At 41.5% G+C, this 16379-nt stretch overlaps 1 protein-coding gene across 1 annotated transcript in view; it reads right to left on the bottom strand.

Annotated features, from left to right (window-relative positions):
• The window catches only part of CTNNBL1 (catenin beta like 1), a 166661-nt gene that overhangs the window by 121784 nt on the left and 28498 nt on the right, over window positions 1-16379 (bottom strand). The window contains exons 2-3 of the mRNA XM_086330882.1: window positions 10770-10958; window positions 6575-6681 (exon numbers count right to left, since the gene is read on the bottom strand). Coding sequence (XP_086187008.1) covers window positions 6575-6681; window positions 10770-10958 — 296 coding nt within the window. The remainder of the gene's footprint in view (window positions 1-6574; window positions 6682-10769; window positions 10959-16379) is intronic.

A 16379-nucleotide genomic window follows, 5' to 3' on the forward strand; every position in this document is an offset into this window, starting at 1 on the left:
TACTTTGTGAGGGATGAAAGTGAAAGTGAAAGTCGCTCAGTCATGTCCAACTCTTTTCGACCCCAGGGACTACACACAGTCCATGGAATTCTCCAGGCCAGAATACTGGAGTGGAGTTATGGAAACTAAATAACTTGGGGAAGCAACTGAAATCATAAGGAGTCTAACTACCCTCTTCCATGAGGATCTGTTGAAATTCTTTTTCATTCTGAGTTGAAATCTAAAGAGTCAGAGCTGTCAAATGATGAAATAAGTTTCTTTGGAAAGTTATACCCTTGTCACTGGGGGTAATTAATAAAGGGTGATATTTTAAAAAATCAATAATTAGAAGGGAGAAATAGACTTGTACTTTCCAGTCCCTTCCAACTTTGAAATTCCTCTTTCACATATGCAATCCTAACCAAGTATCTTTAAGTTTAGAAACTCAGAAAATTATCAAAACAAAATAAAACCAGCAGAAGTCAACTGTGAGCAGGGATATAGCATAAAAATACCACTGGGGTCCCATGTTACAAGAGTAGCGTGATATGGTGAGAAATGCCTGGACTTGGGAATGAGATTGACCTGGGTCACATCCAGCCTGTGTAACCATTAGCAGTTTGTTACTAAGTATTTATGGGCACATACTAGGTGTCCATATAACAGACAACAATCCCAGTTCTGTCCTCACTGAACTACCCTAGCACAAATATAAATAATCTATTGCATCCAATTAGTAGCAAGAATATCCAGCACTGCCCAAGAAAACTGCCCCTGGAACACAGAGCACCAGACTCCAACCTTGTCAAGGGAGACAGAGAATATTAACTAACCTACTTCTAAAACTCAACTTCCTTCATCTTTCTCTCTGAATTAAAGTGAGGATTAAAAGAGATAAAAAGAAGTTCCTAACAATTGTTGGTAGATAGCAGGCAATCAATGAATCTAGATTCCATCAAGTTTGCTATGCTATAACAAAGAAAATTCTCTTTTTGCTGACAGAAGTACAAGCTGACTCATTTTTAAGCACACGCTACACTGTTTGCAGATGGCTGTCTAGGGATTAGGCATACCTTCAGCAACAGATGACTCACAGCTGGGGGAGAGGATCAAGTTAGAGGTCAATGGGAAAGCAATAGAGCAACATATTAAAACAGTACCCCAGGCTGAGATGGGGTCACTGATTCCATCTGGTATGACGGAGAATATTCCGCTAGCCTGCTTATGTACATTTGCTTCGTATCAGCAGGATGCCCTCCTTCAACCACAAAAGTGAATTTTAGCAAGTGACCAGCAGTGTTCAAAAACACTATAAAAGCACCAGAAACCAGTACATGCTCCTGCAATCACAAAACCAGCTATAAGTGCACAGAGAACATGGTGCTTTCTTCACTTGCTTAAAAGCATGGTCCTGAGATTGAAGGGTCAGCGTAGGTGGTGGCTGGGGATCCTTTCAGGGGTCTATAACATCAAAACTATTTTTAGACTAACTCCAAAACATTATTTGCTTCTTTTACTCTCTTTCTCTCGGGAGTATACAGTGGAGTTTTTCAGAGGACTATACAACGTGTGATGCTACCACTGCTCTAATGGCGAATGATATGTGTGCTTGAATATTCTAGAATCTTCTAAGATAAGCACTTTGGGGTACTCAACAATTTATGTGTACAAAAGATGCCTGAGATTAAAAAATTTGAGGGCCACTGAACTAAATAATTCTGCCCCTGCAAAAATGAAGAGAAAAACTACTAAAGGACTTACTGGGGAAATAGCACACTCCACTCTATGTGCTGTTTGGGAGAAAGATCACACAGTGCAGAGCAGAGGCTGCATAAGGAGAATTGTCAATTGAATCTGAAACGCAGCCAAATGAAGAGAGGCATTTTTTGGTATGCAATCAAAATGACAATTGCATATATGGGAAAATAAATTTGAATGTTTCTGATCTCAACCGGAAAGTTTCATTCAAATATGCTCTAGCAATTTTCATCTTAATTGCACCTCGCTGGTCTAGAGAATTATAAAAGACCCTGCACCAGTAAGAATTCAAGAACTCAAGGTTAAAACACAATGTAGTTTCCTGACTGCTTTTGGACATAAAAAAAAAATGTTCTTTATGCATGATTTCAATTTGCAAATGTTCAGATTTAAAAACTAAAATAGTATATATATTGTCTGAATGACAAACACTGTTGATATTTTTAAATAAAATAACATTTCCTTAAAACCACTTCATGAATTGTAACAATGAATTCATGTAGTACCTACGACGTAGATGGTGAACAAAAGCTGCAGAAACCCACTGCTTAAAAGTATACCCACCAAATGGGCAAAGGCAATACTGGCATTTCAATAAGTAAACTGAGTTTCTTAAATTTCCACTGTCATCCATCTATGGCATAGCTGCCTCATAATGTAGCCTGAAGTTCCAAGAAATGGGGATATAGTAAATATGACGTCAACTACGTAAGACCTCTCACGCGTACTGAGTACCTACAGTATGGCAGGCACTGTGCTAGGTACTACAGAGACAAGCAACACACAGTCCACCGAAAAGGAGCACAGAGTTGAATGCAGAAAAACCACTGAGTAAAGAAACAACAATAAAACAAATGGCACAGATGTTAAGGCAGATCAAATTCATTATGGGCAAGAATGCAGGGAAAGAGACCTGCTGATGGAAGAACTAAAGGAGACAGTGGAGAATTTGGCAGTAGCTATCACCCAGGTGGCTCAGTGGTAACGAATTTGCCTGCCGTGCTGGAAATGCAGGAGATGCGGGTGTGATCCCCAGGTTGGGAAGAACCCCTGGAGGAGGAAATGTCTCCGGTCTTCTTGCCTGGAGAATCCCATGGAGAGAGCCTGGCGGGCTACAGTCCATGGCGTCACAAAGAGTTAGACACGACTGAGCACCCATGCACGCATCAAAGTTTAAAATGTTCATGCTTTCAATCTGGGAATTCAGTATTTAGATATGTATCCTATGGATACATATCCATACATATATGGATACCAAGACAAATGTACATACAGGTTCGCTACAGTATTACTCATAAAATCAGTATTACAAATAACATTGTAAATCAACTATGCTTCAATAAAAAAGGGAGACTAAAAAAATAACCAAATGTCCATCTAGAAAAACGTAACAAATAAATCATGGTTATCTCCAAACTACAAAATACTATGCAAACAGCCACAAAGCATAAGGTAAATATGCATATAGTAACATTGAAAGATACTCTGTTTCATGACCAAAAAGTAAAGGTGCAAGATAAGTACAGTATGACTTAGGTGGGAAAAAAATTTTGCATACCTATATATATATGTAAATCAGTGTACAGAAAATAATGAAAAAGGATACTCACAGAAGTGTTCACAGGTGCTATCTCTAAGTAGGGGAATGGAAAGGGGGTCAGTGCAGGGAAAGAAAGCTTCCATCTTTCACATTTTTCATTCTACTTATGCACTGTTGGTATTTTTTATGACGACAGTCTATTTGCGTATTACTTATATAACCAAACACACACACATGCGGAATGACAAGTACAATTACTGCTGTATGGTAGTGCTGGTGGTGCTCAGCTGCTCAGTCGTATCCGACTCTTTGTGACCTTAGAGACTGTAGCCTGTTGTCCATGGATTTTTCCAGGCAAGAATACTGGAGTGGGTTGCCATTCCTCCTCCAGGGGATCTTCCCAATCCAGGGATCGAATCTGCATCTCTTGCATCTTCTGCATTGGCAGGTGGATTTTTTACCACGGAGCCATCAGGGAAGCCCATGTCATTCGGTGGAGGTCAGTGCAAAACCTAACGGGACTCTGGCGCTGGGAAAGCCGAGCTCTGATCCAGCCACTCCTACCATCAAAGGGGGCTGTGGCCTGAGGTCCAGTAACCAGGTTCTCCTCTCTCCACCTCCTCATCTACCATACAGACAGAATGCAGTGGACACCAGCCTTTCCAGGTTGACGTGAGGATAGAAGGCCCTCTGATACCCCTGTGCCTCTGTTCCTGCTGGTCACACTGCCTGGCGTGCCTTTCCCTGTTCTTTTCGACCTAACTAAAATCAAAATCAGCTCAAATACCACTTCTGCTGTGAAGCTCTCAATAAGCTCCAACTATTCACTGCTTCTTCCTCTTGTATTTCTTTTAAAGTATACTTTGTTCTACCATGTATTTACAGTCAGTCTCCCTAGTAATTTTGTTTGTCCATTTGTTTTTAAACCGTTTATTTTATATTGGAATGGAATACCAGACCACCTGACCTGCCTCTTGAAAAACCTGTATGCAGGTCAGGAAGCAACAGTTAGAACTGGACATGAAACAACAGACTGGTTCCAAATAGGAAAAGGAGTACGTCAAGGCTGTATATTGTCACCCTGCTTATTTAACTTATATGCAGAGAAGGTGATGGCACCCCACTCCAGTACTCTTGCCTGGAAAATCATGGATGGAGGAGCCTGGTAGGCTGCTGTCTGTGGGGTCACACAGAGTCGGACAAAACTGAAGTGACTTAGCAGCAGCAGCAGCAGCAGCAGAGTACATCATGAGAAACGCTGGGCTGGAAGAAGCACAAGCTGGAATCAAGATTGCCGGGAGAAATATCAATAACCTCAGATATGCAGATGACACCACCCTTATGGCAGAAAGAAGAGGAACTAAAAAGCCTCTTGATGAATGTGAAAGTGGAGAGTGAAAAAGTTGGCTTAAAGCTCAACATTCAGAAAACGAAGATCATGGCATCTGGTCCCATCCCTTCATGGGAAATAGATGGGGAAACAGTGGAAACAGTGTCAGACTTTATTTTTCTGGGCTCCAAAATCATTGCAGATGGTGACTGCAGCCATGAAATTAAAAGACACTCCTTGGAAGGAAAGTTATGACCAACCTAGATAGCATATTCAAAAGCAGAGATATTACTTTGCCAACAAAGGTCTGTCTAGTCAAGGCTATGGTTTTTCCTGTGGTCATGTATGGATATGAGAGTTGAACCGTGAAGAAAGCTGAGTGCCAAAGAATTGATGCTTTTGAACTGTGGTGTTGGAGAAGACTCTCGAGAGTCCCTTGGACTGCAAGGAGATCCAACCAGTTCATCCTAAAGGAGACCAGTCCTGGGTGTTCGTTCATTGGAAGGACTGATGCTGAGGCTGAAACTCCAATCCTTTGGCCACCTTATGCGAAGAGCTGACTCATTGGAAAAGACTCTGATGCTGGGAGGGACTGGGGCAGGAGGAGAAGGGGACAACAGAGGATGAGATGGCTGGATGGCATCACCGACTCGATGCACATGAGTTTGGGTGAACTCTGGGAGTTGGTGATGGACAGGGAGGCCTGGCGTGCTGCGATTCATGGGGTTGCAGAGTCGGACACGAATGAGCGACTGAACTGAACTGAACTGATAGCCAATTAACAATGCTGTAACAGATTCAAGGGGACAGCAAAGGGACTCAGCCATACATACACATGAATCCATTCTCCCCAATCTCTCCTCCCATTCAGGCTGCCACATAACATTGAGCAGAGTTCTTTGTCCCCTAGTAACCTTTAAACTTGAGTGCAAAGACTGTACTATTCAACTCCTCATTGCCTAGGGACAATATTAAGATTCATTAAAAGTGTATGTCCTGGAAGGGAGGAAGGGAGAGAAAGAGAGATTTAGGACATTAAAATCTGTATAAATACGAAAATCTACTTAGGATTCAAAACCGATTGAAAGCTATCAGAGTCTTCATAACAGCACTTCCTAGTGCACTGAGGAGCAATCAGATAACCATCAGTTCATGAGCACTTACTACATACCGGACACTGAGCTAAACCCTTGCCATTATTCTCATTTATTTCTCACAACAACCCTGTGGAGGAGGTACTATTTCTTTATACAGATGAGACACCTGGGGCTAAGAAAGAAGACCTGACTTGCTGAAGGTCATGTGGGAGTCACACCCATATCTGTCTAACCCCAAAGCCTTTGACATTTTCTCGGTAGTAAAGCTATCGCTAGTGGCAGCCATGGTTAGTTTTCTAGGGGCCTGGAAGAGAAATGCAAAAAAGAGTAAACAGATCCTAGGGTGGCATCTGGGAACCTGGCTTTTGAAACAGTTCCTAAGAGATAAGGTTTGCTTTACCCATCTGGGGCACTGAACATCTGCTTTCCGTCTGTGAGTCTGCAATTTTAGTAGTTGTTGCTGGCAGAGAATGCCATGGTCTGTCTTCAATAAATATCCTGGTCTCAGTCTCAAATGGGCTTCCCTAATAGAAACAGGGCACACGCGATGAGGTATTGCATTGCTGGAAGAAGGAGCCTGTCTGCTGACCCCTCCCAGGGGGCGGGAGAAAACACAGGAAGCCTGTTTGTGAATGTCTCCAAACTGCCTGATGTGTCTTTTCCCCTTGCTGATCCTACTGTGTACCCGAGTACCACTGATTCTGAGTCCCGAGAGAACTTCTAGTGATTTCCCAAACATGTGAGTCATCCTGGGACTCCCGACCCAAAGCACAGAAACCAAAGCAGACAAAACACACAAAGAGCAAAACAAAAACCAGCAACAAAGCATCTCAGAGGAGAAGGGGCAAAAAACAGCAAAACGAGCCTTACTTCTCTGGGTTGTCTGGAAACTTGATCCGCAACTCTTGGTTTTTGTATGATCTTTTCTCAAATGTCAGGATCATTTTCTTCACTGAGCTTTCATCCAATGGTTCTTCCTGGTGTAAAGAGACAACAATTCAGTCCAAAGGGACTGTTTCTTATTCACTAATCACTACTTCCTTCCCATGGCTTTTACTATGCCACTCTGCCACTCACCTTTCTGGATTAAGTGTACAATACACACATACTCCCCTCCACCCCCTATTAGAATGAGGGTTAAGAGTCTACATCATGTGCTACTTAGTATCATTACCCTGTGTGTCTCACATTTAGCCCAGGAAGTTCAGCTTAAGGTGTTAAAGATTCACTCATTCAACAAATACTTGAGTATACTGTATGGCATTGGAGTAAGCAACAGTAGTAAATGAATATTATATAATATTTATCTCATCCTTCTCTTCTTTCATACAGATAAGATAACCTTCAGAGTTTTAAAAGAACTTGTTCAAGGTCAAACCCTGAGTCAGTGACAGTGGCCCTCAATCTTCTCCCCACACCAGGGGTCAGGAAATTGTGGTCCACATGTCAAATTCAACTTAGAGCCTATTTTTGTATGCCCGCCCGCAACGTGGGAGACCTGGGTTCAATCCCTGGGTTGGGAAGATCCCCTGGAGGAGGAAATGGCAACCCCCTCCAGTATTCTTGCCTGGAGAATCCCCATGGAAAGAGGAGCCTGATGGGCTATAGTTCACTGTGTCACAAAGAGTCAGTCATGATTGAGTGACTAAGCACACACACACACACACACACACACACACAAGATAAGAATGGTTATTAAGCAGCAACAGTCACTGCTTTGTGTTTCTTATACATTACATTACATTTCTTATACATTACTGTATCTAGCCCATCCTAGCTGCTGAGAAGGGAATCAAACAGGGACCTGGAATCCTGATACAGCAACAAGAATTTAGTAATCTCGCTCAGAGTAAGCATAAAAAACACCCCAGCAGGCCACATAGTTTTCTCACTTCTCATATACTGGAATAATACCTACAAAGGTAAATAAAATGAGTTTTTGAAAACAGAATCATTTCCTCCAAAAAAAAAAATCTACACTAAAATTTCAGAAATGCTTTTTCTTCAGTTTATTTCCCAGTTTAATCTGCTGCAGTTCACTCTGCCTCTCCAACACTCTCCCAACTCCTAGCTTCACAGCTTGATAGTCACTGACCATAACTCACACCGAATGCCATTAAGAGAACCAGAAATAGATCCTTTTGGAAAGCACTGAATCATCTCATAATTCTTTTAAGTTCCCAAAAATGTTAGCTATTATTTTATTAAATTTAGATTCTGACATATTGAGTTTTAAATGGGAGATACCTGTAACATTCATTTGTGCATGACACATTCCTTAGATTTTTAATCAATGACTCCTGGACCCAGAGGGACTCTGTTGGAACCACCCACAACCTGCTTCCCAGTGTCTATGGCTTTACAGAGAAGTTCCCTGACTTGGTAAAAACTGAAGTCAGTGCTCTGGCCCAGTCAGGACTCAGAGCTGTAGCTTCACTACTTACTACTCACGTAGCAATGTCACTTTGCTGAATGTATTATCTTCAAACCCTCACCAAGTCTCATTGATTCTACCTCATATGTGAGTCCATCCACTTGCATTTTGAATAAAATTCCATATTGTTCACATGACCTATATAAGGATGGTCTGGCAGGATCTGGCCCAGTAATCTCCCCAACCCCCAATCCCCGTTGGTGGCCCGTGTCCACTTGTTCACTGTTGACTCTCCAGCACCCAGGACAGGGCCTGGCATACAGGAGGCATCCAGTGAAGATCTGCTGAAGGAAGGAAGGAAGGAAGGTAAGCAGAGAGGGGAAAACTATCACCTTTATCTTTCAAGGTCATAGAGATGACCTAAAGACATGAAGCACATAAATCTGTTTCATAAACTACATGACACTATACTAATGTAAGCTATTATTGTAACTCGTTGTAGCTTGGTTAGTCGCTAAGTCATGTCTGACTCTTTTGTGACCCCATGGACTGTAGCCCGCCAGGTTCCTCTATTCCTGGTATTTCCCAGGCAAGAATACTGGAGTGGGTTGCCATTTCCATCTCCAGGGGATCTTCTTGACCCAGGGATCAAACCTGTGTCACCTGCTTTGCAGGTGAATTCTTTATCAGTGAGAGACCTGGGAGGCCCTTATTGTAACACTTAGCATGAGTGTTAATGTACCCAACTTATCACTGGGATTTAACTAAAAAATAATTTAAATTTCTAGGAAAGGGTTAAATCACTTTTAAGCAACTTCAATACCCACGGCTCTTCTTTCCCTTAGCTAACATCCTGCCCACCCTGTAGAAGAAAACTTTATTAGTGTTAATAATACAGCTCTCACAGGATTCCCAAAGTCTTAGCCTCTTCAGGGTTTGGCCTTCCCTCCTTTAATCTGTCTCCAACACTGGGGGAAAACTGAATTATCAGTCTTAGTCATCGGCCACAGCAGTATCTCCAATAGCTCAACGTCAGAAACCAGAGGGAGATTTCAGAAAGATGAATGCTGGTGATGTAGCACAAAAAGGACAATCATATTTTACAAGTTCACGTGACTTTACAGGGGCAAACATCACTTGTTTTTCATCAGATGGGACTTTGGTGGCAGAGAGAAAATAACTCCTGGACTTGTAGCCCTCCATGTGTCATTTTTACAAAGTGATCTCTCTTTCCCTGTCCCTTCCCGGAAGGGCTGGTCCCACACTGCATTTCTGTCTCCCAGGCTAGAAACCATTTACCCATGACAGCTACTAGCCTAATCCCCCAGTACCAGCAGTGCCCGACACGGGAATTATACCTGCCAATTAACTGCTGCTGCAGGGCTAACAGATTGAGCAGAAGCTAGTGAGGAGGGAGGGCGAGAGGGAAAATGTGCTACACACACTGTTTGTCTAAGGCTGGCAGGACTGCTGTCCTCAGAGAGGAGATTCAGGACTGTCTCCCACCACAGATTTCCAAAGTGTCACCACCTTTTAGGGGCAGACCCCCAAATTAGCACTGGTAGAAATCCTAATGAGGAGAGGGCTACTGTCATAACACAGTAAGGACCTTTTTCAGAATATGAATCAATTTTTTTTTTCCTTCTCAGATTCACACTCCAGCTTCATTTTTTAAAATCCAAACTTAGCATCATGTCTTTGAGGGAACCAAAAAACAGCTGGCTCTTAAGAATCTATTTCCATAATTCATATTGAACAAAATGCCAGGGTGAAATAATATACAAGTTAACACTTCAAGATTTCAAAAGACACAAAGGCAAGGTCATTTGATTTTTAATCGCTGATATTTTACCTCTATTCTTTTCAGCTTCATTCATTTATTCATTCAATAAATATTGGTTAAGGGCTTACACCAAGAGCTAGGCATTGCTTGGAATGCTAGAGATACAGCTGTGAACAAAACCCAGCCCGTCCCCATTTTCAGAGGAGATTGGGGAGAGGACAACAAATGAGTAAAATAACAAATAGGAAGACAGTATGTAAAATAAAGTGGTAAGAGAGTAAGAGAATGATTACTCTCAAGAGGGCACAGAAGGGAGAAGGTTCAGAGGCAGCAGTGAGTGCAAAGGCCCGGAGGCCACCTGAGGAACAGCAGATAGAAAGGCTTGGCCAGCTCTTTCCCTAAACAGCATTTTTTCAATCACATATAAACACCCAATCCCTTACCTCCTCCTGTAATTTCTTCAACTTTGTTGCTTTGGTAAGGCTGTTTTAACTGCCTGAAAGGCCCTTCTTTCACTCGTTTGATAAAATTCTATTCCTCTTTCAAAGACTATTGACTGTGCTTAAAAATGAGTGCCATCTATGTGCCCTCAGTATGGGCTAGGAAACCACCGTGATCCTCCTCAGTCCATACCAACAGCCCCACAGTTCAGTGCTTGGGCCTCAGTTATAATATATAATCCAGAATAATTTAAAAACTCTATCTGTAATGTTCTTCACACTTTGCAAAATGCCTTCCAAACTCCACTTAACCTTCATACCAACACTGTGAAACAAATATTCTTAACCCCATTTTACAGATTAAGCTGGGAAGCTCAGAGAAACTAAGCATTTAATCCCAAATCATGCTCTACAGACACTGCATCAAGGCTGAGCATCTCAGCCCCCAGCCCATCTCTGCCACCTTACCTCTTCCTCTTCCTCCTCACCCTCTCTGTCGATAATTTGAAGCAGCCGTTTTTTGTCATCATCTGCTTCTTCCACCACAGTCATCTCCTCCTCCCGATAGCGGCCACGCTCTCGAGTACCAGCTTGTCTCCGACGCATCTTCAGCTCTTCCTCTTCGTCATCCCGGGGACGTTTTGTGCCCCTGTTGGGCTAAGAAAGACAAAAAAGAAACACAGGATTTTAGAGCTGGAAAATATGTAGAAGGGAGTACACACCAAATATTCCAAAAGTGTTCAAAAATTCCACAACCGAAAAGCACCATAGCACACAATTTCTACCACAAAATGAAGTAAAGCTCTAAGTCATTATTTTTCAGGCCCTTAGTGATTCTATACATACAGGGTTACAGTCACCTACAAGATGCTGCTGCTGCTAAGTCGCTTCAGTCATGTTCGACTCTGTGTAACCCCATAGACGGAAGCCCACCAGGCTTCCCCGTCCTTGGGATTCTCCAGGCAAGAACACTGGAGTAGGTTGCCATTTCCTTCTCCAATGCATGAAAGTGAAAAATGAAAGTGAAGTCACTCAGTCATGTCTGACTCTTAGCGACCCCATGGACTGCAGCCCACCAGGCTCCTCCGTCCATGGGATTTTCCAGGCAAGAGTACTGGAGTGGGGTGCCATTGCCTTCTCCGACCTACAAGATAGTTGGCTTTTATTTGTTACAGAATTTTTTCAAGACACAAAGGTTAGCCCTTCACAAAAGTTCTCGTTTATACAGAAACCACAGGGAACAGTGTCACTTTGAGCTAATTAAGCTCTATTTAATAGTTAGGATTCAGTCGCCAACATCAATCCCTTAGCACATGGTTTTAATTCAGGTCTGAGACAGATTATAGTCACTCACAAGCAGCTCAAACAAAGAATACTACATATATAACTTCCAAGGGTCCACAACACTTTAAATTCCTACTTTACAGGCAAGTATAGTAAGGCCAAAGGTCAATGATTACCCACGGTCACAAAACAGCAGTTTTTACAACTGCTTGACATTCAATTGGAATAAAACAGGGCACTTCGGAAATGGGCTTCAGAACTGAGGGTAATCTTTCTCCTCAGCACTCTACAGCCCTGCAGTAGACACCCAACAGCCCGATGCCTCCATTCAGCTCCAAGTGCTACTGTACAACTTCAGGCACCTCATTTAATGTCTCTAAGCTTTAGTTTTCTCATCTGAAAATGGATATTACAACCCTTTTCTCCCTGTGTAGTTAAAAAAAAAAATGTTTGTGTATCTGAACCATTTTTTTCAGCTTTATTGAGATATAACTGACATTATGTCAGTTAATATAAACTGACATTAAAAACTTAATCACTGTGCAAGTTTAAAGTGTACAAAGTGTACACATGACAACATGATGTGATTCACACACATATTGTGAATAATACCACAATAAGGTGAGTTAACAACTGTATCACCTCACATAATTACATTTTCCCCCCACCCCCGATGGCAAGGACATTTAAGATCTTAGTAACTTTCAAGTACTAATACAGTATTATTAACTATAATCACTCTGTTATACATTAGATTCCCAGAACTTATTTATCTCATAACTGGAAGTTTGTACCAAATGGCTGCAAACATTAGTGAAAGAATTCTAAATTATTCATATAACAGTACTAGACAAATTAAAATTATTTTTATTGTTTAGTTTCTAAGTCATGTAAGACTCTCTTGAGACCCCATGGACTGTAGCCTGCCAGGCTCCTCTGTCCAGGGGACTTCCCAGGCAAGAATACTGGACCGGGTTGCCATTTCCTTCTCCCGGAGATCTTCCCAACCCAGGGATCGAACCCACGTCTCCTGCTTAGCAGGTGGATTCTTTACCACTGAGCCACCTGGGAAGCATATAAAATTATTTCTGTGAGTTAATTCATCAAATGATTGTGTCTTCCCCAACACAAAACACTTAAGAGTGTTAGACTCTTCAATGAGCTTTTCTTTATCTGTGATACTAACTGCACACACCAAAAGTGTGCTGGGTGCAATGTGGTATGTTATTAGCAAAGTGAGGAAAACGCTGCATTCACTGCCATCCTGCTAAGTTGTTTGGTGATAACAGACAAATTTCTCTTCTACATGTTACACATGTCCTCTTGTGACTTATAAGCCACACTGTTACTGAACTCCTCCACCCCAGTGGTGCAAAGTCATTCCCCTCTATACTCAAGTACCCTGCTGGGCCCACATACCAGGTGCTTCAGTAAGTCTCAGCATACGACACAGCTTAGAAAACTCACATTACACAATTTGGTTTGTGGGATACCACCTGCTATTTTTCGCTCTGCTCCTGAGTCTCCCTGGGATAGATTATAATTTCATATGATCACACTCTATTTCCATAAATATAAAAATTACCAAAATTGCTGCCATTATTACCTGTCGACATTTTAAAAACGAGAAGAAAAAGGAAATCAACATGGCAGTAACCACAGAGCACAAGGAAAAGGAGGTGGTGGTTTTCATGTGAGAAGGAGAAGGAGGTAGTTAGCTCTGAAAGGAGGGCAGGCTCTAAACTGGAAATCTGCAGCTCCCCAGCAGGTAAGGAACTTCAGCCCTCCCGGGAGCACTAATTCTTTCAGGCTCATAAAATAAGCCCTGCTGTGGTTCTGATTAGCGTGAGCCTATTGCAGCAGCCAAGTCAAAGCATGAACTCCATAGTTCTCCACGGAGAGGAGATTTCTGGATTGTTTATCTCAGAGCAGAGAGCAAAGGCAGTGGACCACAGTTAAAGGGGAAAGCTAAATCCAGCCACAGTTAAAAAATGCAAAAAAAAGAATACTGGCAATGGCTCTTTTGAACACATCTTCTAATCCACTTCTGTGAAACAAACGTTTCAGAGGTCAGGGAGGAGTTTCATTTTTACCACTGATAATAATAATTTCCAGTGAAATAGCACTTTCCTTCTGCAGAGCTTAAAGCGCTCCTTTTCATCTTCACCCCATCTCTGGGGACGAGAAGTAATTAACAGTTTCATTTTATAAGCAGGGAGACAGGATGCCTGAGATCCTTTAATAAACTCTTGTAACAACAACCTGGCGCCTTCTAAAAGTTGAAACTGATCTCTGGCTAGTTTGCCAATTTCCATGATTCCAGAACCCTAATTGAGACAGATTTGAGGGACTTTCAGGCGAGAACAAATACCCATGAACCTAAGTCATACAAGACCTCGGCCAAGTTAAAATAGTATTTGCTAGGCCATTCATTCAACAAATAACTTATTAAAGAACTCCAAAGCTTGAAGGATCCTCGAGTCATCAGCCTGGCCTAGTACCGGTCCCAGGCTTCCATTAGGGTAATGTCTAAATGGGGACCTGGGATAGACTGTGAGAATGGATTTTAGAGACAAGAATAGCTTTGCTAATCTTCATGAAGAGTTTTAAGCACATTCCTGAGAGGGCAACCTTTAGGTTTACCCACTGCGTCTCCAATTTCCTTCCTGTTCACACAGGGTATTCAGCTTTACCTCCTCTCATGGAGGACAACTCTATGACAGAACAGACACAGGAAAACCCACCGGGATAGTTCAACATGGCTCCTTCACCAACATACCAGCTTCCCATCCCACTCTCCAACAGATGGATAAGTTGTTCAAAGGCCTGGATATGTTTTATTTCAGCACTTTTCTCTCCCAAGGCAAAATTTTAAGAACTTCTGTCCTTCATTTCTCTTCTCAACTCTCAATTCTCTCTTTTTCAGATACTGATAACCCTCTAAATAGAGAAATTTCTGTTCATTTCTGAAATCTGACCACTCTAAGTAATAAAGGTTAAAAATTCATTTCTTTAACAAATATATAATAAACGCCAACTCCATGTAAGGCACTGTGCTGGGGACTAGCAACACATGTGAAAATAAGACAAACACTGCTTTGCTCTCAAGGGGCTTAAAAGTCTAGGCCACAGCAGTCAGTCAAAATACACTGTAAGCCAAAGACGTAATTTAAAATTTTTTAGCTGCCAAATTTTAAAAAGTAAAAAGAAATACACAAAATTAATTTTAATATATTTTATCTAATCCAATATATCTAAAATATTATCATTTCAACATGCAATGAACATAAAAAATTACTCATGATGTATTTCACTTTTTTTTGTAAGTACTAAGTCTTTGGAATTTGGTGGATGTATTTGACACTCGTGATGCAGCTCAAACAGACCTGGCCCCATTTCAGTGCCCAACAGACATATGCAGCTAGTGGCTACCTTACTGACATCCCAGGTCTAAGGAATTTTCATCTGAGGGGTTCCTGTTCCCTGATAATGTCAAAATAAAATTGGGTTTCTGACAATGAAATAGGCACTCATATTTATGAAATATGAAAGATCACCCATTAAAACCTATGAAGCTAACAACACCCTGACCCAGAAATAAACTTCTAGATTATATTTACCCATATTCACCACTGAGGGAGTGCTCAGTTGCATAAAACAAAGCAAGAATATGCAGGCAGAGAAGAACCGAGGAGCTGTCAAACTGATTTCACTACGGAAGAGCCAACGGGCTCTGGATCCAGAAGGGAAACAGAGCACTCACAGCCTGTCAGAGAGAGGTCAGCAGCTCAGGCCTGAGGTCTCCTTGTGTCTCACACAACCAGTCCCAAGAAGATCAAGCTATTCTTACCAGTCACCTTTGGAGATTAATTTGGGTATCTGAAAGGTGTTTGGAATCCCTCAAGATGAAGGAATGACAAAAGAAACTGTTCTTAATAAAGTCATTTCTCGGCTGCTGCTGCCCACAGCAAAAAAAATGATTAACTTCTAACTTCCGATGTACTAGAACATCAGCCTTTGAGGATTTTTACAGTCTTCTATAATTCCCTGCTTACTCCCAATAGGTGGTGAGTGGAATAAATGCTCACTAAGCGTTTGCCACCAGCCAACTACAGGATACAGCTGGTATCCTTTCTAGGCTACACAAAGGGTTCCCACATGCTCAAAGCCAATAGGAAGCTCCAAGAATACATATTACATATATGTATATATATATATGCATATATAAATATATATTTTTAACTTTCCAAAAATCTTAAAAGCCTTGTGTGTTTGTGTATGATGGATGAGAAATATATATACCCATCTGACTAGAAATAAAAATCAAGACATCTTCATGAAAGCTTTGAAAGCATTAAAAAAATTAAATAAGCAATCTGCTTAGAATACTCCCTGCATACCCAGACAATATCCAACCTAAAGCTTTAGGTTTCATTTTTCCCCCTCTCTCTTTCTCTGTCTCTCTCTCTCTTTTTAATTAAAAAGCAATGAGAAGCTGTAGCTATAATGAGGGGCTGTGGGAAAATGCAGTTATATTGGGCTCAAAGTAATGTACCATAGGAAGAGGCTACCTCACCAGAACGAATCCTAAATTAAAACTCCACTATGAAACCAACTCCATTTCCTCTGAGCATGCAATCTATATTATCACATTTATGGTCTGTCTCGACCTCAATTAGACTTGGGGATGGGGGGGGGAGAAAGGGGACTTCTATAATAAGCAATAATGGTATCATTATGATAAATTATGAAAACACACAGTGCAATTATTAATTGGAAGAGCACATTTGTACT

This window comes from Bos grunniens, chromosome 13, assembly GCF_055505025.1.
Source record: "Bos grunniens cultivar Pamir isolate PY7600 chromosome 13, Bosgru_T2T1.0, whole genome shotgun sequence".
NCBI classification, from domain to species: Eukaryota; Metazoa; Chordata; class Mammalia; order Artiodactyla; family Bovidae; genus Bos; species Bos grunniens.